We start from the raw sequence: 24,376 nt of genomic DNA, 5'->3' as shown, positions 1-24,376 counted from the left end.
TCTTGTAAAATGCACATTTCTTTATTGTGGTTTAGAACAAGATTAAAATGTTTAAAAAGAGGTCTGAATATTGTAAAAAATAGATATTGCTATGAGGAAGTGAATATACATGATGTATTGTCTCAAGATCAAAGTGTCCATTTAATATTTGAGCAAGTTTTTAATACAATGGACATAAGAAAGCATTTGAAGCACAACATTATAAAATCTACTTCTAAATCTATATCATTTTAAAAACATTACTAAATCAAATTCTGTTTAACTAAAGTAATGAAACATGGTTTGTCTACAGCTTGACACCAGAGTACACACATTCATCATTGGGGATGTTCCTCTGTCGTCTTGATCTGTTGGGCACATTGACACTTACAGCAGCATAATGGAGGCTGCCTGCATCCTGGTAACCCTGGTAACAAAATATATAGAAATGGAAAAAGATATTGAACAGGAGTGAACATGTATTTGATTACAAAATGTAACTTATTTACATAAATGATACCTCTGCATTTGCTGTAGAGGGAGTTGAAAATCTTGCTTCAGACTCTGGAAAGACATTGGAAAGACAGAATTTGTATTTCTCAACACGTTTCTTTGGTTGCAAACAATCTTTCAGACGTATACAATAATTACAAGTTACCCATTGATTGACAGTTGTTTCTCTTTTTCATCTTGTACACTAAGAAAGCCAATAAAACGACCAGAATGGAGTTGAATGCCAAAGCTCCACTTAAGAAATACACAAGAGAGTCGACCCCATCTGTAGAGAGTAAACACCAAAAACGGAAAGTTAGCTTTGTGTTTAAAGTGGGTGATCGGAAATTAGACATACATTATTTTTCTTTAAATAATTTAGAGATTTGCTTACCTTCAAAGTCCAGCTTGGTCCCGTCTCCAAACAGTATGTGTCCACATGAGGCAACAGCACAGTAGTAGGTCCCAGTATGAGAAAGATTCAGGTTCTCCATTGGAAGGTTGTACACACAGGTGTGTGTCTGTGTGTTGGGTTTCCTCTCACACTGATCATTACTGCCTCCACGGGTGTAAATGAGTTCGAAATGAGAGTCCTTAGAGTTTTTGAACCAGTAAACACTGTGTTCTCCATCACAGCTGCCAGTGTGTACTGTACAGTTCAGAGTCACAGAGTCTCCTGGCTGGATGATCTCAGATGCTGACTGATGGACCGAAAGTGGGATGTTCAAACCAGAACCTTTGACACTGATAATAGAGCCCTCCTCAAATGTCAAGCCAATGTTAGAGAGAGTTGCACAGTAGTAAGTAGCTGAGTCTGAAATGTGCAAGTCCAAAATTGTCAAGGTACTTTTTCCACTATCCAGTGTGATGCGTAAATTGTTCTTGAGTTTTTCATAAAAAGTATTTTTTGTTTGAGGCAAATTGATGGAAGAAAGGAGAGTTGGTTTCGGTCCCAGATTGTGTTTGCACCAGTAAAGCCAAGTGGTATCACCAACTTCATAGAAGCATTGCAAAGTCACATTTTCTCCAGCATTAGCTGATACAAAATGTTTCTCTTGACGAACACTTGAGGGTAATTTCGGGTCAGTAGTCTGTGCTGAAATTAAATGAATGGACACAATTAGTTCCGATTTGCAGAATGTTTAAATACAAAAATATTGGAAGTATTTCTATTAAGAGTTGCAAAAAGGGGAAAAGATAGAACTTGAATCCGCACAACTCACCGATTTTTCCCAAGAACAAACACGTCAGATATAAGACCAACTTTGGAGACGTCATCTTGTTCGAATTCTTGCATTGAGTGAAAATGATCTTGATACTCTCTCCACTCTTAAGACACAAGACTGCGTTTGATTGGCCAGCCTGAAGTGACATTGTACATCCTACTTATAAAAAACCTGACCACATGTTCACTGCCATCTAGGGAATCAGATTTGGTTCTTTAGAAGATTCACTCGTGAAAGGTGTGACGGAAACTTCTGAAGTAATGGAGACGAAAGTCATAGAGACACGGGGAGAGCTGGAACTTTGATGGCAAACACTGATGGTTTATTATGGAGTTACGGCCATTTGACAATGTGTCGCCATGAGGTGACACTGCGGTTGCCAGATCAATTCTAAAGATATCTTCTGCAGATCAAGGTTTTAACTAGTTTAGAGTGTAATAATCAACATTCCTCATCAGCGAGACTAAACAAATATGGACCCTGAATCCAACTAAAGCTGTCGTCCATAGAAAAGAACGCGCCAGGGAACCTACGTTCCAGAAAAGAAGGGCCTCTAGATGTCCCTGAACAATAAACTATCTTATGGCAGCTTGGTCATAAACTGCAACAACAATGCACCCAAGCTGCCCCTCCGTAAGAGAGATAGCAGCAATACCCAAGGCCGTAGACCTATGCCATGGGAAAAGAGACAGTGAGAGGAGAAAACGATGAACTATGTCAAAGGTTAAATACCTAAGCAAATTATTCCCCAACAAAAAGGTATATGAAGAACACAATGGCTCTTTTTTTGTATCATATTTGAAATTGGGGAGGATAAACTACGGATACATACAGCTTTCACCAGCAATGATGTAAAGTGAAGTCTATTATGTTCAACATAGGGCAAGGAACTGACGTTATGTTATGTCAAGCTGATATACTTTTACATGCATCATAATATTTTTTAACAAATCCTTCTGTTCTGTTGAGAATTTAGCTGAAAACGTAAATACTTGTATTACCTGCCTACCAGCTTAGACATATTTGTATTTATTTCTACCTTGATTACTACTACTACTTCGACTACTACTACTATTGTTGGTTTCTGATGTTTCAAAATGCCATTTGCAATTTTCCATCTATTGTTTTGTTGTACTACTCTAAATGGTATTTCAACTACGTTTTAATGTGACTTTATAAGAACCATTTTTAGTGTTTTTGAGTTGTTGCATAAAATAAAAAGGTCAATGTCATGGTGGTGCTGTAGGAAAGATCACTTTATTACCAGAGTCAGTAGGATTCATCGTGTGGGCATGATGGGTGCATGCACTACATCTAATTTCAAACTGTCCAATAGTTGTTGAGATAGATCAAAGTGTTGGACCAGTTGACCAATCGACATGGACATATCTAGAGCCATGTCATTAGCATGGCTAAAACTGATATGTTTTGCTTCCAGTGTAACGTTGCTTATGACATCGTTCAGCAAAGTGCTACTCCGTAAAGCTGCCTTCAAAGGTTGTTGGCAATAGAGTTACAGTGCTAAAAGATACAGAAAAAAACTATTTCACGATTGACTGCATATACATAAATGTTAAAGAGTTGTTGTTTGTATATTGCTTCTGTACTTATGATTGTATCAAACCCCAAAGGCTTTTGAGACAGATGAACAGTCTGCCCTTAAGAGTCATACTGATCGGCTGCTGTGCATGAGAACACTGCAGAGACTTCCTGTTTGAAACCACATACAAAAAAGAGCTGAGGGTCCTAGTGAAGCACGTGACCAGAGTAGATTGAGTGATAATTTCTGAGTGTCAACCACACAGAGGCTCAAAGAAAGACCTTACAGATCTTTTTTAACAAACAAATCTAAGCAAACAATGTGCTGCTTCTGCCTCATGACATCAACTCACCCCTCATCGTGCTCATTGTACTAGTGTCAAGGCTTAAATGATGCCTTGAAAATTAGATATAACTTTGGTGTCCCCTTGTCAGTACAGGGTGTTAAACAGATGGGCGTGGTCATTTTCTGTTATCATGTACAAACTCTTAATGATAAAGCTGAACCTCGCCATTAAGAGCACTTGTTTTATTAGTTTATTGCAAGGCTAGACTTTACATCAAATATATTAAGGTTGAATTTGACAAAGAAAGGCATCCCTCTGGAACGCTCTCCCTGCGGACATCTGCAACATCCCCACACTTGACGCCTTCAAAAGGGCCCTCAAGACCCATTTGTTTACTAAGGCCTTTGGCCCCTAAATCTATCTGTTGTTTTGTCTGTCTGACTGGTTGTCCGACTGCCTTTTGTTTTGTTATGTTTGTTTCTGCCCTATTCTTCTTTGTTAAGCGACCTTGGGTCCCATGAAAGGCGCTATATAAATCCAAGCTATTATTATTATTATTATTATTTAATAATAGACACTTTAAAGTGCAAATGAAATATCATTAGCTTTACTGCCTTACACCGGAGTACACGCATTCACTTTGTGCGGTGTCCCTCTGTCTTGTGGATCTGTTGACCTTCAAAGCTGCGTAATGGAGGTTGTCTGGATCTTGATAATCCTGGTGATAAAATGTTATTTAGTATTACATTTTCCAAAAAGTCAAAACAGTTCAAATTGGAGGAAGAACTTAGACCCAAAGTCGAGGTTATGGGTTGATAAGTTCCAGTAATGTAAAAGGCCAAACAGCTACTGAAAGCAGTATGTTTTTCATTTTTATTTGCAAAGGTGTTGCTATTTTCAGCCAATATAAGTTACCTTGTTGCTGAAATATGCATTGTTGTTGTAGTGCAATACTTGACAATACTCACCAGAACATTTGGGGTTAAAGCAGCTGAACATCCTGAATCTGTAAAAAGACATAAAGAAAATAAACCACCACACATAGCTAAAGCCAATTCATATTGTAACATCAAGACCACTTAAACGTTTCCAGCGTCCTTAGTAAGTGGGGCGCACTATCAGAACATGTAGATAGCTTGAATTCATTTGGTAGACTTTATTCTTCAAATTAAATGTAACTGGTCGTCCCTCCACTAGTCATAGGGCTACATACATACAGTACACTCTATCAAAGGAACACAATGACAGATGGCCCACCTGTACATTGGCAGCTGTTGCTGTTGTTCATCTTATACGCTGCATACACCAGAAAAGCAACCAGGATGGTTGAGAATACCAAGGCTCCGATCAAGAAATCTTCCCAGGCAAAAGAGTATAGTTCATCTGTAGTTTAAGATAAAAGAAGAGATTACAAAGCTGTAGGATATTGAGAAGGTGGTTACTTAATGTTACTTACGTTCTAAATCCAACTTTTTCTGGTCTCCAAACAGTATGTGTCCACATGAGGCAACAGCACAGTAGTAGGTCAAAGCATGAGAAGGATTCAGGTTCTCCATTGGCAGGTTGTATTCACAGGTGTGGGTTTGTGTGTTGGGTTTCCTCTCACACTGGTTATCTCCATGGATGTAAATGAGTCCTGGATGACTTTCTTTAGAGTTTTTGAACCAGTAAACACTGTGTTCTCCATCACAGCTGTCAGTGTGTACTGTACAGTTCAGATTCACAGTCTCCTGGCTGGATGATCTCAGATGCTGACTGGTGGACCAAAGCTGGGATGATATAGCCTGAACCCCTCACACTGACAGAAACACCATCTACAAATTCTAAAAGGTTTGCATAGCTACCTGTACAGTAGTAAGATGCTGACTCTGAAATGCGTAAATCTGAGATTGTTCAGTGATTTTTTACCATTGCCTGTGTCTAGTGTGAGACGTGGATCGTTCTTAAATTCATTGCGAAAGGTGGCGTTTCGTTCATGTTTATAGAATTTAGACACCAGCTTTGGCCTTTGTCCCAGAGTTTGCTTGTACCAGTAAAACATCACTCCAACACCTTCATAGAAACATCGCAAAATCAAGCTGTCGCCAACAGTGGCCGAATAAAAACCACTCTTGACGCACATATATGGACGATTCAAGACTAGTCATCTGAGCTGAAGAGGCTGAAAAAGATCCAGAAAGAGCACATTTAATTCAATTATAAACGCCTCATAATGCCTGCATGCTAAATTGGTAATCATATTAAATATATATAAAATGCATGCACAACAGACAACTCACCTGTGGCTCCCAGGAATGTCAGAAACAAAGCAAACAACGGAGATTCAAAATGCTACACTGAATGAATTAATCTGAACACGCTCTCCTCTCTTCAGAAAGAAGACTATGTGTTTGATTGGCTAACGAGATGTGACGCCTAAAATCCTGATTTGGACACATGTTCAATGCTTGACCGAATACATTGCATTTAGACAGACCCATGATTTCTTATGACATGTTCCACTCATCTGATTTTTAGTTTTCATTCCGTACTTGCAATCAATCTCCATAATGGCAATTATTTTACTTTTTATCATCGATTGCTATGGTTCTGTATAAAGTATTAAGGTTTTATATTATACCCAGGTGTGCACATAACTTTTTTAGTGAGTTACTCAGATGAGTACCAGGAGACAGCGTTTGGTACTCACCCCACATGAAGCGTGGTGTTAATAAGTGCAGTCTTCCTCACTGTCCTCCTCAGTGTCTCCTTCACTGTCCTCTATTTACACTTCTTGCATGCTAGAGGATGAAGATGATGAAGATGCACCTCCCTGTCTCTTTGTAAGCCTCCGATTTGCTTTCTCCAAAACTTGTTGCCAAAACTGTCCTTGCAAATCCTTGCATTTCCTGAGGCCAAGTTGAAGGATCAAATACTAAGAAATTATCACATGACTTGAAGTCATATCTGATTTCAGAGGTGGGAAGTAACAAAGTACACTTATTCAAGTACTGTACTTAGGTACAATTTAAGATACTTGTAGTTTACTTGAGTATTTCTATTTTATGCTACTTTGTACTTCTACTCCACTACAGTTCAGAGGTAAATCATGTACTTTTCTTCCACTACATTTATTTAATACCTTTAGTTACTTTACAGATGTGGATGAATAATGTGAAAATATAATCAAGTGTTAAATCAGACTTTAGTTCCACCTGGAGTAAATCCACAAGCTACCCTGCAGTATACAAAGTCATTCAAACTAATTTTTAAACACTTTAATGATCAATAATTATAAAACATATCATATACATTATTATGAAATGGACCAATCTGCAAAATGACTACTTTTACTGTCGCTACTTTAACTAGATTTTGATGATAATACTTTTCTAATTTTACTTGAGTAACACTTCTTCCACCTCTGTCTGATTTCAAACTCTTCCATTAACAGCCTGAGTAAGTTTGCAGCTGTGTGTTTTACTCCACTTTGTTGTAAATAAAACTGCAGCAGCTTGACCACAGAGCGTGAACGTTGTGATCAGCTGATTTTGCGCAGTTCTCCAGTGTGTGCGCGGGGCACAGAATGTGCACAGGGGAGTCTCCCACCGCAGCCAGTTGACGTAGTTTTGGTACAATTCTGTTGTACACACCGACGTTAACAGCAGCTCCGTCTGTGCACACGGCGACCAACTCTGTCGTCCAGTGATCTAAGCCTCTGCCTCCTGTGAAGCTTCACAGGTCCGTCGGTTATGTCCTGCGCAGCACGGCCAGCACCCAGTTCAATCAGTCATAGAAAGTCTGAAGATTTTAGCAGGGAGCGAAACGGCAAAGTGGCTGCTTAATGTCTTTGTTTTTTTTGGACATGTCTAATAATTTACTCCACTGAGTATTGACAAAAAACATGTGTAGGCGAAATATGTGTTTTGTTTTGATGACCTATCAGGTACGCAAAGGCGCGTTGTGACACAAGTGACGTTACGCATTTCAGATTGTTGCCGCGCATGCGTACCTGCGTACCAGTTATGTGCATCCCTGATTATACCCATAATTGATGCAATTCAACAGGTGGCTTAAACAATTGTTATAAGAGTAAGCAAAATAAATTGTTTATCCCAAAAGGATGATGGTGACAGTAACTTATACTGAGTGTACTGTCATACCGGGCTGATATTTAAATGACAATTGGATAGTTGTCAAGAGTATTGGTATACTTTATCAAACTACTTTATTAGTTTGATTTCTAAAACAATCCTCTGATCTTCTGAAAAAGGGTCTGGGCTTTAGTGCGGATGCTGTGCATGAACACACTGCAGAGACTTCCTGTTCGAAACCACAAAGACGAAGCAAGCATAGGGTCCTAGAGAAATGCACGACCAGGGTATACTGAGAGCTCATGTTTGATTGGCCACACAAGGCTAAAAAAATATTCTTGCACGTCTTGGTATGTGCAGTGAAATCGGCGCATTTACAGTAAACAACCTGGGAAGTATACTGGCATCATGAATACGCTTAGAGTGGGCACACATGCAGCGTGTCTTTTATAAATCACATGTTGTCATGTGGTCACCCCGCTGTTCGCTCCCACACCTTGAAGGAGCTGTAACAATTGTGTCCAATTGACTTTGACATAGAGAGTTTTATGAGCTTCTGATTTACAAAGTAACCACATGCTAAACACCAAAGGGGAACATTTCACAGTGGCGTTTTTAGATTTAGCATTAACTTTGGTAAATATCCATTTGACAGGCGTGCAAATCTTCTTTCTGTTTCTCACTCGCTACAGACATCAGTTATGTTGGTTGTGTATGAGAGTGGAAATATGTCACCTCAGTCACTTCAAAGGGACCTGGCTTAACCGTAGCTGAAGGAACGGTTTTAATTGGTCGTTTGCAAGGTACATCTTTACATTCATTTGATTGGCTAACCAAACATAGCCAGAGATGACGCTTGATGATCACATGGTCAGTTTCCCCTACAGTGTTAATGTAGTCTGTGAGAACGATTTTTTATGAAGATCTAAACTAATTTGAAAACATTTGGCGTGTTTTCCGAGATATCTTTGGAAATTGGACACAAAATGAATTTGTTATATTTAGGGAGAGTGTAATCTTAATAGATAAGGAGACTATCTTAAGATGACAATGGGCAAAATGGATGTGGTTTGAGGTTGTGAAGAGGAGGGACTCAGATCAGACAGCATCCTCTTGACTTTCCATTACTGTTTGATGCATCTAGCCTGTTAGTTCTTGACCATTCTCTCTAGTGTTAGACGTGTTTTCATCAGTCAAAACCAGTAATATTCCAAAAGACACATTTTAGCCAAAAATTGAAACTTAGATTTTAGCTTTATTTATTTTGTCCAGACATTTGTTATATCATTGGTATAGATGAAGACACAATATGCTTGACTTGAAACAAGGAAAAATGCTAGTTAGGTCATTTGAAAAAAAAAGATGACTGAAAGATGGGCCAATAACACTAAAGATATAATTTACTCTTCTTTAACATAATCTTTGACAAGTCATTGTTGTTAACCCTAACCCTAGTTGCACAAAGGCCAGTCTTCCTGTGCTCATGCACTGCTAGAACTGTTGTTTCCACTGATGGAAACTTCTACTCTGTTGTTCACACCACCTTTACCGCAGGAGTGAAAAGTAAACGAAGAGGGGCGGCTTTAGATTGAAAGGTGCAACCAATGCTTCTGTTTCTGGCAAAGGAAGATATTAATAGACTAAAGGGTTTTTTATGAGCTTGCTTTGTATATATCTGTAAAGGGATTTATAGTCTTGGCAAATGGCATCTTAGAACATATTTCACATGTTCAATTCATTCAACATTATTTATTACTGAACATAGTCAAGTGTAGTTGTCTTGCGATGGATTGACAGGAATAGATCGTTTTGTACTTCAAACTTTCCTGCTTTTTACTTTAGAGTAGACACAAACACTTTCCACGTTGTCTTCATGGTGAGGTCGTTCTCTGGATCGGTTCAGACTCAGAGCAGCATAATGGAGAATGTCTGCATCTTGGCTCTGTTAGTAACAAAAAATACAAATTATGTTTGAAATATAGTCCTAGAAGAAAGTAGATGTTTGGCTTCTGATTTAAAGTTCACCTACCACAGTATCAGAAGCTGAACACGCCTGATGAGAAACAGTTCCTGAAAATCAAAAATACACAACTGATCAAGCTAGGTTAAATCAGCTAAAAATGTTTAAGAGCTTTTATTCTGAAAGTCCTACCTTTGCAGACGGTGCAAGACTTTGTTTTCAACTTGTACATAATGCAAGCCAAGGCGAGGATCACAATAATGGAAACAGCCAATGCCAAACTGAGGCAATACACCAGGAGAAATCGTTGATTGGTAGAATCTCCTAACACATATTGTGAAGAAAACATGTCATATGCCTTTTTTTTGTATATCTATTTTGGTATAGAATATAAAATGGCAATATTCTTTGCAAAATATGCAATATAAGCTTGAATCACTTACTTAAAATCTCCACTCTGGTTCCATTTCCAAACACGATCTCCCCACAGGAGGCCAGCGCGCAGTAATACATCCCTGCATCCGGAGAGCTCACAGACTTTAAAGCCAGTTTTAAAGTGCAATTTCTCATGCCAGTCCCTTCTTTAAGGATATTTTCACACTGTCCGTCACTGGGATACACGATTGCAGGCTGAGCTGCACCATGTCTGAACCAGTAGAGGCTCTGCTCCCCTTCACATTCTGTAGCATACACTGAACAGCTCAAATTCATAGAGTCTCCTGCCCGAAGTGGCTCCAACGCTGGCTGATGGACGACCGCGTTGATGTTGGACTTCGATGCTTTGACATGAAGGAAAGCTCCTTTTCCGAATTCAATTGCGTTGAAAACTAAAACCCCACAGTAATAAGTTGCTGAATCCAACAGGTGAAGATCTTTGATTGTGAGATCGTTGTTGCCTCCATTATGATTTCCAAAGACGTCAAACCTTTCTTTATACCCGGGGGAGATGGTAGCATCTGAGTTCTGCATTCGAGTTGATATGATGACAGGTTTGCCTCCCAAGATTTGTTGGTACCAGGAAAGGAAAGTTACCGATTTGTCCTCGCAATTACATTTCAAAGTCACTTTCTCCCCAACGTTAGTTGTTATGATCCCACTATCCTGAGTTATACTTGAGTTTTTTCCTACAGCTGGCACCTGACCTGCATAAGAGAAATGCATAAAAGTATTATTAATCTTCCAAAACCTTATCTTTTTTCACTCCAAATTACATTCATGCACACGGAAAAAGTCAAAAAGGTTGTAAAAGACTCACAAATTTCACCAAGAATCACAAGAAAAATCCAAAGTAGCATCTTCCCTGAAGCTCTGCAGTTTATGTCCTGTGTGTTGACGGACGCTCTCTTTACTCTTATAGGAGACGAAGGCTGTTTGTGATTGGCTGCACTCACTGGTTTGTTCTTTTGCAAAACGTTCCGATCAGGTGGCTATAGGTGTGTGAATCGTTGTTGCAGGACAGTACATGTGACAACATGCATATAATTATTTTTCAAATGTATGTGTGGAGGTTGGTGTTGTGTTCTTTTCACAACATGCACTGTGTTTTGATTTTATTTAGAGCAATATGCTGTAATTTTCAGCCATGTCATTCTATTTGTTCAATTTAGATGTGCTTTTACGCTTTGTATGATTTCTTTCAAGATTAGATTTAGGGGATGTGTGTTGTTAAGGAAGTTGAAAGGCAGTGTGTGGGAGGTGATTTAACCCATTTTAGTGCTACTTTAAAGTTAATGTTGAATGCTTACTGTTAATGGCTGTGGTTACAGGTTGGTCTTCTTTGTTGTACCCATCATGCCAGTGAGGCCTGGTCAGATCTGGCATTTGGCAATCACTTTTATTAATGGGACAATAGCCTACGTACCCATTATCTCAAATCTTGTTTAGAGGAAACCACACATGAAGACTAGCAACAAGATGGTCCGAGCCATTGTTTTTGTACTTCAATTCAATGTTGCATTTTGGCCCTCTAATCTTTTAAGTTATTCAAAGATGATGATGTGTTAATTGGGAAGTCAAGTTTAAATAATATGTGTACCACCCTATGCTTCCCATTAGCATCTGCTGCACATGGGAACATGGTAAAACTGAGGAATGATACCTGTTTTATATTGGACTGTCTCCTTATTTTTTAAACAAACAACTATCAGTGGTTTACTTAAAGTGGACCTATCATGCTATATTTGAACAATATATTGTAGGGCCATACCTATATAAAACATGTCTGTTTAGTTTTTTTTTCAAAATACCAAACTGATCATGCATTTTAGCCATGCCTCATTTCGCTCTATTTGCTCTTTCCAGCCCTGTTTTTGCAGGGGCTGATTCTGTGACGTAGCTTTAATGCAAATGAGCTGCAGCTGACCACGCCCCCCTGCAGGAGAGGGGAGCGTGCTTTGAGATCAGCTGCTGGGCTGTCAGAAGAGGGGGAGAAAAAGAGATCTCCGTCCTCCGTGTTTTATTCTTATATATGATTATATAGAGTCATTATTCATTTGTTTTAAAGCTCAATAAATAACAAAGAAGACCTTTGACCGGCACTTTTCAAATTTTGTCCGGAAGATTTAAACTTTAACGGACATCTTGACCGGCGAAAGTAACTGAAACTGAAACTCTGCCGCACGGTCCCCTCGTTCCTTGGAAGAGGCGGAGAGGTGGGTGTTTGTCATCTGCTGGTGGACTAACCGGAGAGAATTACAGTGCTTGCCTCGACGGGGAGGGATTGCATTGAATTAAAGCAGCAGGAGCAAACGCTTGCCTCGGGGAGGGAGAAAAAAAGCCACAGCGGAGAATAAATAGAAGGGCAACCATGGCAACCATGGCAACCATGCGCGGGAAGTCTTCTTCGCTGCTTTTGTGGCAGACTACAGCGCCACTTACAGGCCTGGCATATGTACTACAGCGTCTCCAGCACTTTCGAGCGGCAATGGCCGGCCGTGGCCCAACCTCTCATTCCCCTGATAGGTGGAGAGTTGGCCATATAGGCGGAGCTCCTCGTTCCTGACGTCAGAGGATTTTCAAATCTGTATCAGTTTTTATCAGATCCGTTGCAGCCCCGTTTTTAGAGATTTGGGTATGGAGGAAAAGAGAGAGGGTTGTGTTTTCTGACACTTGGTGAGTTCCCTGGAACACCGGGGACACATATTCATGTATAAAAGACGTACAAAAGTGCATTTTGCATGATAGGTCCCCTTTAAAGAAGCAGCCATTATGTCTTTAAGTGTGCAGGGAAGTCAAAGCTAGTTAGCCTAGCTTTGGAACATTAGCATCGGTTCCCACTAGATTTTGTACATCTGAGTCTCTGGCTTATAGCTGTGTTCATTCTACACTTAGAAAGTGTTGTGCTGGCTAGCGTAACATAAACAGTTGTACTCATTTCCTGCCATTTTAGACTGACAGATGTATTGTAGTTGACAGCTGTTGGTTTCCCTTCACTTTAGTAAGGTAAAATCAACATGCAATTCCCAGAAAATGGTATGTACATTTCACTAAAGTCAACAATTAGCTTTATCAATTTATATGACAGTAGCTGGCTAGAGGAAATGAGGATTTGCTTAAATTGTGCTTGACTCTTAACACTTGGCTAAAAATCTCAATGGAAATGGGTTCAGGGGTTTTGGAGCTTGACTTTCTGCTTAGGTAAAAAAGACAACATAGTTGTTGTACGTTACTCTGAAGAAAATAATATAGTTTTGTTTAGGTCCCTCTTAATCTACCTTGCAGATTTCACAGCACTGTCAACTCCTGCAGTCGATCTACCAAAGCAGCCCCTCTGCGTGTGACTGAAATGTCCTTTGATGTTTGTGGTCTGTATGCACAAGCTTTAACAAAACCGACTGACCAACTCGCTTCCTGAGTTGTGCAAAGTGACGGCCTAATGTTTCACAAACAAGTCAAAGCTGAAATGGAAAATAGATCCTCCCATTCTTATTTCAAGAGAATATGAGTCAGACCATGTGGCAACAATGCAAAGAGGAAGCAACAGTGTTTGTTAAACATCTTAAAGTTAACACTTATTTAGTACAAACAACACGAGGTGGAACTGCTTTATTGAGAATAATTGTTCAACGTGGTTTTGGCAGGTTGAGCTTGTCAAACTCTTCAGTCTTCATTGCATTTCTTTGTCATTTGGAGTTAAGTGCTCAGTCCTGTTGTGTGTTTGTGCTGAAGGAATTTAGGATTCCTCCTGATGAACTTTGAACAACTTGAACATTTGGTCAAGTAGTTCATTACAACACATTCAAACCAAATATATTTTCATACTTTCTATTTAGCCTACTTTCTATTCTATAAGAAGATATAGAGTAGTTTAGTACAATACTGATCTAATCTGACCAGCACAGTTTTCACTCTTCATATATATTTTTTGACTGTGGTTTTACACCAAATGTTGAAGCGATAAAAACAGTAGAGTTACATTTATTTGTTTGTTTGTCGTAACTCTTGAAATAGGTCAGAAACAATATGAGCTGGTTACTAAAGCACCACATTGGGCAGCCATTGTGGCAATACTTCATTTTTCCACCACTTCAATACTGGCATTAAAAGTAAACCAGGTCAGTTAACAGATATACTTCCTTTGTACTTCTGCATTGTTTAACAAAAGTGGCATTTGACTATATACACATTGCATGTATATTTATTTATATTTATCAAAACATATATCAAAAGAAGAGACACCAAGACAACCTTTAGTTAGAATAAAAGAACACGTGTTTGTAGAAAAGAGAAAGTAAAGGCGACCAACCTGGTACATCTAACCTTTGAGTTAGATGTACCAGCGCCTTTTCATCTGTATCTAGTTATGTGTATGAACTGCGGCTGTAAGTATTGGCTTTTAGTAAGAAGTAAAGGCGTCATTGTGAATACAACCACATTTGTTGTCGGGAGGGGAGGGCAACAAAACCCCTTAGATTGAACTTGATGTGAGCGAGCAGACCAGAGCGGGAACTTTCTTTTCCTTTCTTCTCTTTTTTCTCAGTGAGTAGCAGTACTTAGAAACACATCACTAAATATATGAGTGTTTGAGACAAAAAAGTCAAAGGTTGGACAAAACGGCAAACTTCTACAACAGTTCTAAACTTAGTAATTATAATATGATAAATAATAATTATGCATAGTTAGATCATTCAAAGCTTGAGGACATTTCGCAGCTGAAATTCAAAACAAAATGTTTATTTTGACCAAACTTATCTTCTAAAAACCATCAAAGTGAGGATTTCTGATTGCATAGTGACTCAACGTGTTGCCTTCATGTTAAATATGGTGCACTGGGTCTAAACAAAAAGTATGTCTGGTTACCACAACAATACCTCTAAATATATTAAGTCTGTGGGGGGAACACACAAAATCAATGTGTCTTTGAAAATGCACTGTCTTTGTGGTGTGCACTTTAAATAACTTAACTTTCAGATCTTATCTATCTTGTGGTCACGCCGATCTGTAACTGTTGTTTGACCAGATAAGCAAAATGGTGGAACAGTGTAAGAATCATACAGTAGGAGGAATGCTGCTCCCTACAGACCAAAAGCTTAACTGCAGACATCAAACTGAAATGAAGCAACAGGCCTAATGTTGAATTTAAACGTGGAATCCACCGAGTTTAGTTTAAATGTAAAAACATCTGGGGAAAAAGTTGGATAATGTCTTCTGTCACTCTGGAGCTTTTCAAATTCTGAAAGAAATACAATTGGGTCTTAAAGTTTCAGTATTTCCGACTGTTGTTTCACATTGACTGTAATTCTTTTCTCTTTTGAGCATCCTTACTTTATGAAAATGCAATGCTTCATTTTTTTGGATACCTCTTTAGCCACATTCAGAGCTTTAAACAGGGTAAGACCAACTCAAGCTTATATACAAGAGAGTGTTACAGTCATCCGATGGAGGTATACTGGTTCAAAGCAGTAGTTTTTGCTTAGTTCAGATTAGCTAAGGCCTGCGTAAGCGATACACATATGTCTATCTCCATAGAGGCTGAATCATCATGTTAATCGTTGTCACATAGCTATCATATGCCTAAAACAGTCCTGATGCTCTTCTAGGTAATCATACATCTAAACTAATTAATAAACATTTGGCGTGTTTTCCGAGATATCTTTGGAAATTGGACACAAAATGAATTTGCTATATTTAGGAAGAGTGTAATCTTAATAGATAAGGAGACTATCTTAAGATGACAATGTGCAAAATGGATGTGGTTTGAGGTTGTGACGAGGAGGGACTCAGATCAGACAGCATCCTCTTGACTTTCCATGACTGTTTGATGCATCTAGCCTGTTAGTTCTTGACCGTTCTCTCTAGTGTTAGACGTGTTTTCATCAGTCAAAACCAGTAATATTCCAAAAGACACATTTTAGCCAAAAACTGAAACGTAGATTTTAGCTGAAAGTAACATCTTATTTATTTTGTCCAGACATTTGTCATATCATTGGTATAGATAAAGACACACTATGCTTTAATTGAAACAAGGAAAATGCTAGTTAGGTCATTTGAAAAGAATAAGTGACTGAAAGATGGGCCAATAACACTGTAAAGATATCATTTACTCAAGTATTCTTATTTACATTTATGATGCTCTTTATTTATTGTTTGCAATTTCACATACTGTTCATTGTATCCAGACTGACACTATCATATATCTTGCATATAATGTATTACATAATATGCTCTTTGTATTTGGAGCCATATTGCCCAGCCAAATGGGAAAAATAAAATGTTGTTTAGTATTTTTATCTGAGAATACCGATGTTTTTGTATCTCTATCAACGACAAGAGTTCTGGAAATTCCATTCTTTACAAATTTCCTAGAAAAGCTTGTCTTGGGGTCAAACTTGGACAGATGAGTTTTGGGGAAATGAAACTGTGAAACTTAGCTGTGACAGATGACTAAAACTAAGTTTAATAGAATGACTTGAAAGCTTCAATCAAACCAGACTTCACATGAGCTAAGAAATATATCTGGACCGTTGGAGTTATAGGTATGTGACAATTCTTTAACATAATCTTTGACAAGTCATTGGTGTTAACCCTAACCCTAGTTGCACAAAGGCCAGTCTTCCTGTGCTCATGCGCTGCTAGAACTGTTGTTTCCACTGATGGAAACTTCTACTCTGTTGTTCACACCACCTTTACCGCAGGAGTGAAAAGTAAACGAAGAGGGGCGGCTTTAGATTGAAAGGTGCAACCAATGCTTCTGTTTCTGGCAAAGGAAGATATTAATAGACTAAAGGTTTTTTTTATGAGCTTGCTTTGTATATATCTCTAAAGGGATTTATAGTCTTGGCAAATGGCATCTTAGAACATATTTCACATGTTCAATTCATTCAACATTATTTAATACTGAACATAGTCAAGTGTAGTCTTGCGATGGATTGACAGGAAGAATAGATCGTTTTGTACTTCAAACTTTCCTGCTCTTTACTTTAGAGTAGACACAAACACTTTCCACGTTGTCTTCATGGTGAGGTCGTTCTCTGGATCGGTTCAGACTCAGAGCAGCATAATGGAGAATGTCTGCATCTTGGCTCTGTTAGTGACAAAAAATACAAATTATGTGTGAAATATAGTCCTAGAAGAAAGTAGATGTTTGGCTTCAGTTTTAAAGTTCACCTACCACAGTATCAGAAGCTGAACACGCCTGATGAGAAACAGTTCCTGAAAATCAAAAATACACAACTGATCAAGCTAGGTCAAATCAGCTAAAAATGTTTAAGAGCTTTTATTCTGAAAGTCCTACCTTTGCAGACGGTGCATGACTTTTTTTTCAACTTGTACATAATGCAAGCCAAGGCGAGGATCACAATAATGGAAACAGCCAATGCCAAACTGAGGCAATACACCAGGAGAAATCGTTGATTGGTAGAATCTCCTAACACATATTGTGAAGAAAACATGTCATATGCCTTTTTTTTGTATATCTATTTTGGTATAGAATATAAAATGGCAATATTCTTTGCAAAATATGCAATATAAGCTTGAATCACTTACTTAAAATCTCCACTCTGGTTCCATTTCCAAACACGATCTCCCCACAGGAGGCCAGCGCACAGTAATACATCCCTGCATCCGGAGAGCTCACAGACTTTAAAGCCAGTTTTAAAGTGCAATCTTTCATGCCAGTCCCTTCTTTAAGGATATTTTCACACTGTCCATCACTGGGATACACGATTGCAGGCTGAGCCGCACCATGTCTGAACCAGTAGAGGCTCTGCTCCCCTTCACATTCTGTAGCATACACTGAACAGCTCAAATTCACAGAGTCTCCCGCCCGAAGTGGCTCCAACGCCGGCTGATGGACGACCACGTTGATGTTGGACTTCGATGCTTTGACATGAAGGAAAGCTCCTTTTCCGAATTCATTTGCGTTGAAAACTAAAACCCCACAGTAATAAGTTGCTGAATCCAACAGGTGAAGATCTTTGATTGTGAGATCGTTGTTGCCCTCATTACGATTTCCAAAGACGTCAAACCTTTCTTTATACCCGGGGGAGATGGTAGCATCTGAGTTCCGCATTCGAGTTGATATGATGACAGGTTTACCTCCCAAGATTTGTTGGTACCAGGAAAGGAAAATTACCGATTCGTCCTTGCAATTACATTTCAAAGTCACTTTCTCCCCAACGTTAGCTGTTATGATCCCACTATCCTGAGTTATACTTGAGTTTTTTCCTACAGCTGGCACCTGACCTGCATAAGAGAAATGCATAAAAGTATTATTAATCTTCCAAAACCTTATCTTTTTTCACTCCAAATTACATTCATGCACACGGAAAAAGTCAAAAAGGTTGTAAAAGACTCACAGATTTCACCAAGAAGCACAAGAAAAATCCAAAGTAGCATCTTCCCTGAAGCTCTGCAGTTTGTGTCTTGTGTGTTGACGGACGCTCTCTTTACTCTTATAGGAGACGAAGGCTGTTTGTGATTGGCTGAACTCACTGGTTTGTTCTTTTGCAAAACGTTCCGATCAGGTGGCTATAGGTGTGTGAATCGTTGTTGCAGGACAGTAAATGTGACAACATGCATATAATTATTTTTCAAATGTATGTGTGGAGGTTGGTGTTGTGTTCTTTTCACAACATGCACTGTGTTTTGATTTTATTTAGAGCAATATGCTGTAATTTTCAGCCATGTCATTCTATTTGTTCAATTTAGATGTGCTTTTACGCTTTGTATGATTTCTTTCAAGATTAGATTTAGGGGATGTGTGTTGTTAAGGAAGTTGAAAGGCAGTGTGTGGGAGGTGATTTAACCCATTTTAGTGCTACTTTAAAGTTAATGTTGAATGCTTACTGTTAATGGCTGTGGTTACAGGTTGGTCTTCTTTGTTGTACCCATCATGCCAGTGAGGCCTGGTCAGATCTGGCATTTGGCAATCACTTTTATTAATGGGACAATAGCCTACGTACCCATTATCTCAAATCTTGTTTAGAGGAAACCACGCATGAAGACTTGCAACAAGATGGTCCGAGCCATTGTTTTTGTACTTCAATTCAATGTTGCATTTTGGCCCTCTAATCTTTTAAGTTATTCAAAGATGATGATGTGTTAATTGGGAAGTCAAGTTTAAATAATATGTGTACCACCCTATGCTACATTAGCATCTGCTGCACATGGGAACATGGTAAAACTGAGGAATGATACCTATTTTATATTGGACTGTCTCCTTGTTTTTGAAACAAACAACTATCAGTGGTTTACTTAAAGTGGACCTATCATGCTATATTTGGGCCATACCTATATAAAGTATATAAATATAGTTTTTTTTTCAAAATACCAAACAGATCCTGCATTTTAGCCATGCCTCATTTCGCTCTATTTGCTCTTTCCAGCCCTGTTTTTGCAGGGGGCTGATTCTGTGACGTAGCTTTAATGCAAATGAGCTGCAGCTGACCACGCCCCCTTGCAGGAGAGGGGGAGAAAAAGAGATCTCCGTCCTCCGTGTTTTATTCTTACAGTATATGATTATATAGAGTCATTATTCATTTGTTTTAAAGCTCAATAAATAACAAAGAAAACCTTTGACCGGCATTTTTCTAATTTTGTCCGGAAGATTTAAACTTTAACGGACATGTTGACCGGCGAAAAAAAATCTAACTGAAACTCTGCCGCACGGTCCCCTCGTTCCTTGGAAGAGGCGGAGAGGTGGGTGTTTGTCATCTGCTGGTGGACTAACCGGAGAGAATTACAGTGCTTGCCTCGACGGGGAGGGATTGCATTGAATTAAAGCAGCGGGAGCAAACGCTTGCCTCGGGGAGGGAGAAAGAACGCCACAGCGGAGAATAAACAGAAGGGCAACCATGGCAACCATGCGCGGGAAGTCTTCTTCGCTGCTTTTGTGGCAGACTCCAGCGCCACTTACAGGCCTGGCATATGTACTACAGCGTCTCCAGCGCTTTCGAGCGGCAATGGCCGGCCGTGGCCCAACCCCACATTCCCCTGATAGGTGGAGAGTTGGCCATATAGGCGGAGCTCCTCGTTCCTGACGTCAGTAACGTGTTCAAATCTGGATCCGTTTTTATCAGATCCGTTGCAGCCCCGTTTTTAGAGATTTGGGTATGGAGGAAAATAGAGAGGGTTGTGTTTTCTGACACTTGGTGAGTTCCCTGACACACCGGGGACACATATTCATGTATAAAAGACGTACAAAAGTGCATTTTGCATGATAGGTCCCCTTTAAAGAAGCAGCCATTATGTCTTTAAGTGTGCAGGAAAGTCAAAGCTAGTTAGCCTAGCTTTGGAACATTAGCATCGGTTCCCACTAGATTTTGTACATCTGAGTCTCTGGCTTATAGCTGTGTTCATTCTACACTTAGAAAGTGTTGTGCTGGCTAGCGTAACATAAACAGTTGTACTCATTTCCTGCCATTTTAGACTGACAGATGTATTGTAGTTGACAGCTGTTGGTTTCCCTTCACTTTAGTAAGGTAAAATCAACATGCAATTCCCAGAAAATTGTATGTACATTTCACTAAAGTCAACAATTAGCTTTATCAATTTATATGACAGTAGCTGGCTAGAGGAAATGAGGATTTGCTTAAATTGTGCTTGAATCTTAACACTTGGCTAAAAATCTCAATGGAAATGGGTTCAGGGGTTTTGGAGCTTGACTTTCTGCTTAGGTAAAAAAGACAACATAGTTGTTGTACGTTACTCTGAAGAAAATAATATAGTTTTGTTTAGGTCCCTCTTAATCTACCTTGCAGATTTCACAGCACTGTCAACTCCTGCAGTCGATCTACCAAAGCAGCCCCTCTGCGTGTGACTGAAATGTCCTTTGATGTTTGTGGTCTGTATGCACAAGCTTTAACAAAACCGACTGACCAACTCGCTTCCTGAGTTGTGCAAAGTGACGGCCTAATGTTTCACAAACAAGTCAAAGCTGAAATGGAAAATAGATCCTCCCATTCTTATTTCAAGAGAATATGAGTCAGACCATGTGGCAACAATGCAAAGAGGAAGCAACAGTGTTTGTTAAACATCTTAAAGTTAATAACACGTATTTAGTACAAGCAACACGAGGTGGAACTGCTTTATTGAGAATAATTGTTCAATGTGGTTTTGGCAGGTTGAGCTTGTCAAACTCTTCAGTCTTCATTGCATTTCTTTGTCATTTGGAGTTAAGTGCTCAGTCCTGTTGTGTGTTTGTGCTGAAGGAATTTAGGATTCAGTAGAGTTACATTTATTTGTTTGTTTGTCGTAACTCTTGAAATAGGTCAGAAACAATATGAGCTGGTTACTAAAGCACCACATTGGGCAGCCAAAGCATTGTGTAGCAATACTTCATTTTTCCACCACTTCAATACTGGCATTAAAAGTAAACCAGGTCAGTTAACAGATATACTTCCTTTGTACTTCTGCACTGTTTAACAAAAGTGGCATTTGACTATATACACATTGCATGTATATTTCTTTATATTTATCAAAACATATATCAAAAGTAGAGACACCAAGACAACCTTTAGTTAGAATAAAAGAACACGTGTTTGTAGAAAAGAGAAAGTAAAGGCGACCAACCTGGTACATCTAACCTTTGAGTTAGATGTACCAGCGCCTTTTCATCTGTATCTAGTTATGTGTATGAACTGCGGCTGTAAGTATTGGCTTTTGGTAAGAAGTAAAGGCGTCATTGTGAATACAACCACATTTCTTGTCGGGGGGGGAGGGCAACAAAACCCCTTAGATTGAACTCGATGTGAGCGAGCAGACCAGAGCGGGAACTTTCTTTTCCTTTCTTCTCTTTTTTCTCAGTGAGTAGCAGTACTTAGAAACACATCACTAAATATATGAGTGTTTGAGACAAAAAAGTCAAAGGTTGGACAAAACGGCAAACTTCTACAACAGTTCTAAACTTAGTCATTATAATATGATAAATAATAATTATGCATAGTTAGATCATTCAAGCTTGAGGACATTTGGCAGCTAAAATTCAAAACGAAATGTTTATTTTTACCAAACTTATCTCTAAAAACCATCAAAGTGAGGATTTCTGATTGCATAGTGACTCAACGTGTTGCTGTCATGTTAAATATGGTGCACTGGGTCTAAACAAAAAGTATGTCTGGTTACCACAACAATACCTCTAAATATATCAGTCTGTGGGGGGAACACACAAATCAATGGGTCTTTGAAAATGCACTGTCTTTGTGGTGTGTGCACTTTAAATAACTTAACTTTCAGATCTTATCTATCTTGTGGTCACGCCGATCTGTAACTGTTGTTTGACCAGATAAGCAAAATGGTGGAACAGTGTAAGAATCATACAGTAGGAGGAATGCTGCTCCCTACAGACCAAAAGCTTAACTGCAGACATCAAACTGAAATGAAGCAACAGGCCTAATGTTGAATTTAAACGTGGAATCCACCGAGTTTAGTTTAAATGTAAAAACATCTGGGGAAAAAGTTGGATAATGTCTTCTGTCACTCTGGAGCTTTTCAAATTCTGAAAGAAATACAATTGGGTCTTAAAGTTTCAGTATTTCCGACTGTTGTTTCACATTGACTGTAATTCTTTTCTCTTTTGAGCATCCTTACTTTATGAAAATGCAATGCTTCATTTTTTTGGATACCTCTTTAGCCACATTCAGAGATTTAAACAGGGTAAGACAAACTCAAGTCATGGAAGACCAACTATTATGGTTGTTAGAAAAATATCACTCGTCACCTTCTTGGTCTTCAATATCAGGATACATGTATTTATTATCCTTAAGAATGGAAGTAGTCATCACACACAGAGCTGCATGGGACTAAATAGTTCCCAGAACAGTGTCCTTCACATGCTTATATACAAGAGGGTGTTACAGTCACCCGATGGAGGTATACTGGTTCAAAGCAGTATACTGAGCCTTATTTCAGATTAGCTAAGGCCTGCGTAAGCAATACACATGTCAGTCATATGTCTATCTCCATAGAGGCTGAATCATCATGTTAATCACATAGCTATCATATGCCTAAAACAGTCCTGATGCTCTTCTAGTTAATCATACATCCGGTTACGTACACAGCTACGTAGGGCCTTTGTTATCATGTGCTACTCTGATATTAGAAGAGTACATTCAGTATTTTTCCATCAATGGTTATACAATATCAAATGCATACAAGTAAAGCGGTAATAAAAACGTTTATTTACAAAAAGAGAAAATATAGAAAACAATTGAATCCACTGCATAAAAATTATGCTATTACTATTTTTCACTTATTTCATTTCAATTCCTGATACACATAAGAGGGATAGGGTTAGGGTTATGAGGACACTTTAAACTTCACAGTAATGAATAAACAGGATTTAAAGAATGTTTAAAACACAAAATGTAATAAAATTCATGATGGCAGGAGTCGGTGAAAGGTGTAGAACAGGGGTGTCAAACTCAAGGCCCGGGGGCCAAATCCGGCCCGCGACTTCATTTTATGTGGCCCCACAAGAGCTTGCAAAGAATATAATATGTTTATTATACGGTTACATGCTACTTTACAGAAGCACGTTGCCCATAAACGACATGTCCCACAATGCATCTCAAATTTGACTTTTTCTCAGAATTTGACTTTTTTTGTCCAAATATGCCTTTTTTCTTAGAATTAGCCTTTTTCTCATAAATAGATTTTTTTTTCAAAATGTCACTTCTCTTTTTCAAAATGTCACAATCAATGTTTTTCCAGAATGTGGCTTTTCTTTTAAAATCATATTGTGACATTCTTACTGAAGAGACTTGCAATTATTTGCTCTAGACTTCTGCTTTCAGACGTAGTTAATTATGAAGTTATATTAATTAATGATATAGTCTTAAAGTTACAACCGGCCCTTTGAGTGCAACCATAATGCTGATGTGGCCCGTGATGAAATTGAGTTTGACACCCCTGGTGTAGAAAGTGTGGTCACTTTAGGTCTGACAGTCTTACTGTAGAGTAAACCGTCTCATCCTCTGTGCTTCTCTTTCTTTTGCTCTTGCTTCGCATCGTTTTGAAATCCAGAGCTTCGTACTCCAAATCTTTAGATTCCTGATTCTGTAGACAATAAGGAACTCAATTATAGAAAACAGATACTATACCTTTATAGTTATGGAATGTGGCTGTTTATAATAAAATATGATCGATGTTTGGAAAATCTTTAGAGCTTACCTCAATGTTAGGAGTGTATTCTGCGACCGAAGTGTGGGGGGGAGACACCCCTGTAATAAAAAAATCCAATGTTATAGTCATTACATTCCAAACAATGTAATTAATTGGACCCTTGACCTAAATGATGAGGTGTGTGGATTATCCAATGACAATTTGACATTGTTTCTGAAAAATATATATTTAACTAACTTTATTTTCTTGTACCCCTACAAA

General features: G+C 38.7%; 5 protein-coding genes and 1 pseudogene across 6 annotated transcripts in view; 1 reads left to right on the top strand and 5 right to left on the bottom strand.

Moving 5' to 3' along the window:
- On the bottom strand, positions 1-1,804 carry LOC117487770. Its single transcript, XM_034136430.1, has 5 exons — positions 1,695-1,804; positions 866-1,567; positions 638-757; positions 500-543; positions 1-406 (listed from the first exon to the last, which is right to left on the bottom strand). The coding sequence occupies exons 1-5, from the start codon at positions 1,747-1,749 to the stop codon at positions 287-289; spliced, it is 1,041 nt and encodes a 346-aa protein (XP_033992321.1). The 5' UTR covers positions 1,750-1,804; the 3' UTR covers positions 1-286.
- A 2,326-nt stretch (positions 1,805-4,130) lies between these two features.
- Positions 4,131-5,564, bottom strand: LOC117487695 (annotated as a pseudogene).
- Positions 5,565-8,868: 3,304 nt separating this feature from the next.
- Positions 8,869-10,874, bottom strand: LOC117487730. The gene is made up of 5 exons (XM_034136387.1): positions 10,812-10,874; positions 10,000-10,698; positions 9,749-9,880; positions 9,626-9,666; positions 8,869-9,538 (listed from the first exon to the last, which is right to left on the bottom strand). The coding sequence occupies exons 1-5, from the start codon at positions 10,849-10,851 to the stop codon at positions 9,413-9,415; spliced, it is 1,038 nt and encodes a 345-aa protein (XP_033992278.1). The 5' UTR covers positions 10,852-10,874; the 3' UTR covers positions 8,869-9,412.
- A 5,079-nt stretch (positions 10,875-15,953) lies between these two features.
- The window catches only part of LOC117487704 (prostaglandin D2 receptor 2-like), a 25,269-nt gene continuing 16,846 nt past the window's right edge, over positions 15,954-24,376 (top strand). For both annotated transcript variants that reach the window (XM_034136351.1, XM_034136349.1), the window contains exon 1: positions 15,954-16,530. The gene's annotated coding sequence lies outside the window, so the exon portion shown is untranslated. The remainder of the gene's footprint in view (positions 16,531-24,376) is intronic.
- On the bottom strand, positions 16,524-18,407 carry LOC117487706. Its single transcript, XM_034136354.1, has 5 exons — positions 18,352-18,407; positions 17,540-18,238; positions 17,289-17,420; positions 17,166-17,206; positions 16,524-17,078 (listed from the first exon to the last, which is right to left on the bottom strand). The coding sequence occupies exons 1-5, from the start codon at positions 18,389-18,391 to the stop codon at positions 16,953-16,955; spliced, it is 1,038 nt and encodes a 345-aa protein (XP_033992245.1). The 5' UTR covers positions 18,392-18,407; the 3' UTR covers positions 16,524-16,952.
- Positions 23,865-24,376, bottom strand: part of LOC117487707 — a 1,924-nt gene continuing 1,412 nt past the window's right edge. Inside the window, exons 5-6 of the mRNA XM_034136355.1 lie at positions 24,164-24,213; positions 23,865-24,049 (exon numbers count right to left, since the gene is read on the bottom strand). Coding sequence (XP_033992246.1) covers positions 23,921-24,049; positions 24,164-24,213 — 179 coding nt within the window. The 3' untranslated portion in view covers positions 23,865-23,920. The remainder of the gene's footprint in view (positions 24,050-24,163; positions 24,214-24,376) is intronic.

The sequence above is a fragment of the Trematomus bernacchii genome, unplaced genomic scaffold, assembly GCF_902827165.1.
Source record: "Trematomus bernacchii unplaced genomic scaffold, fTreBer1.1, whole genome shotgun sequence".
Lineage (NCBI taxonomy): Eukaryota > Metazoa > Chordata > Actinopteri > Perciformes > Nototheniidae > Trematomus > Trematomus bernacchii.
Note: the sequence above shows the minus strand (reverse complement) of the source record. Positions and strands in the feature narration are given on the sequence as shown.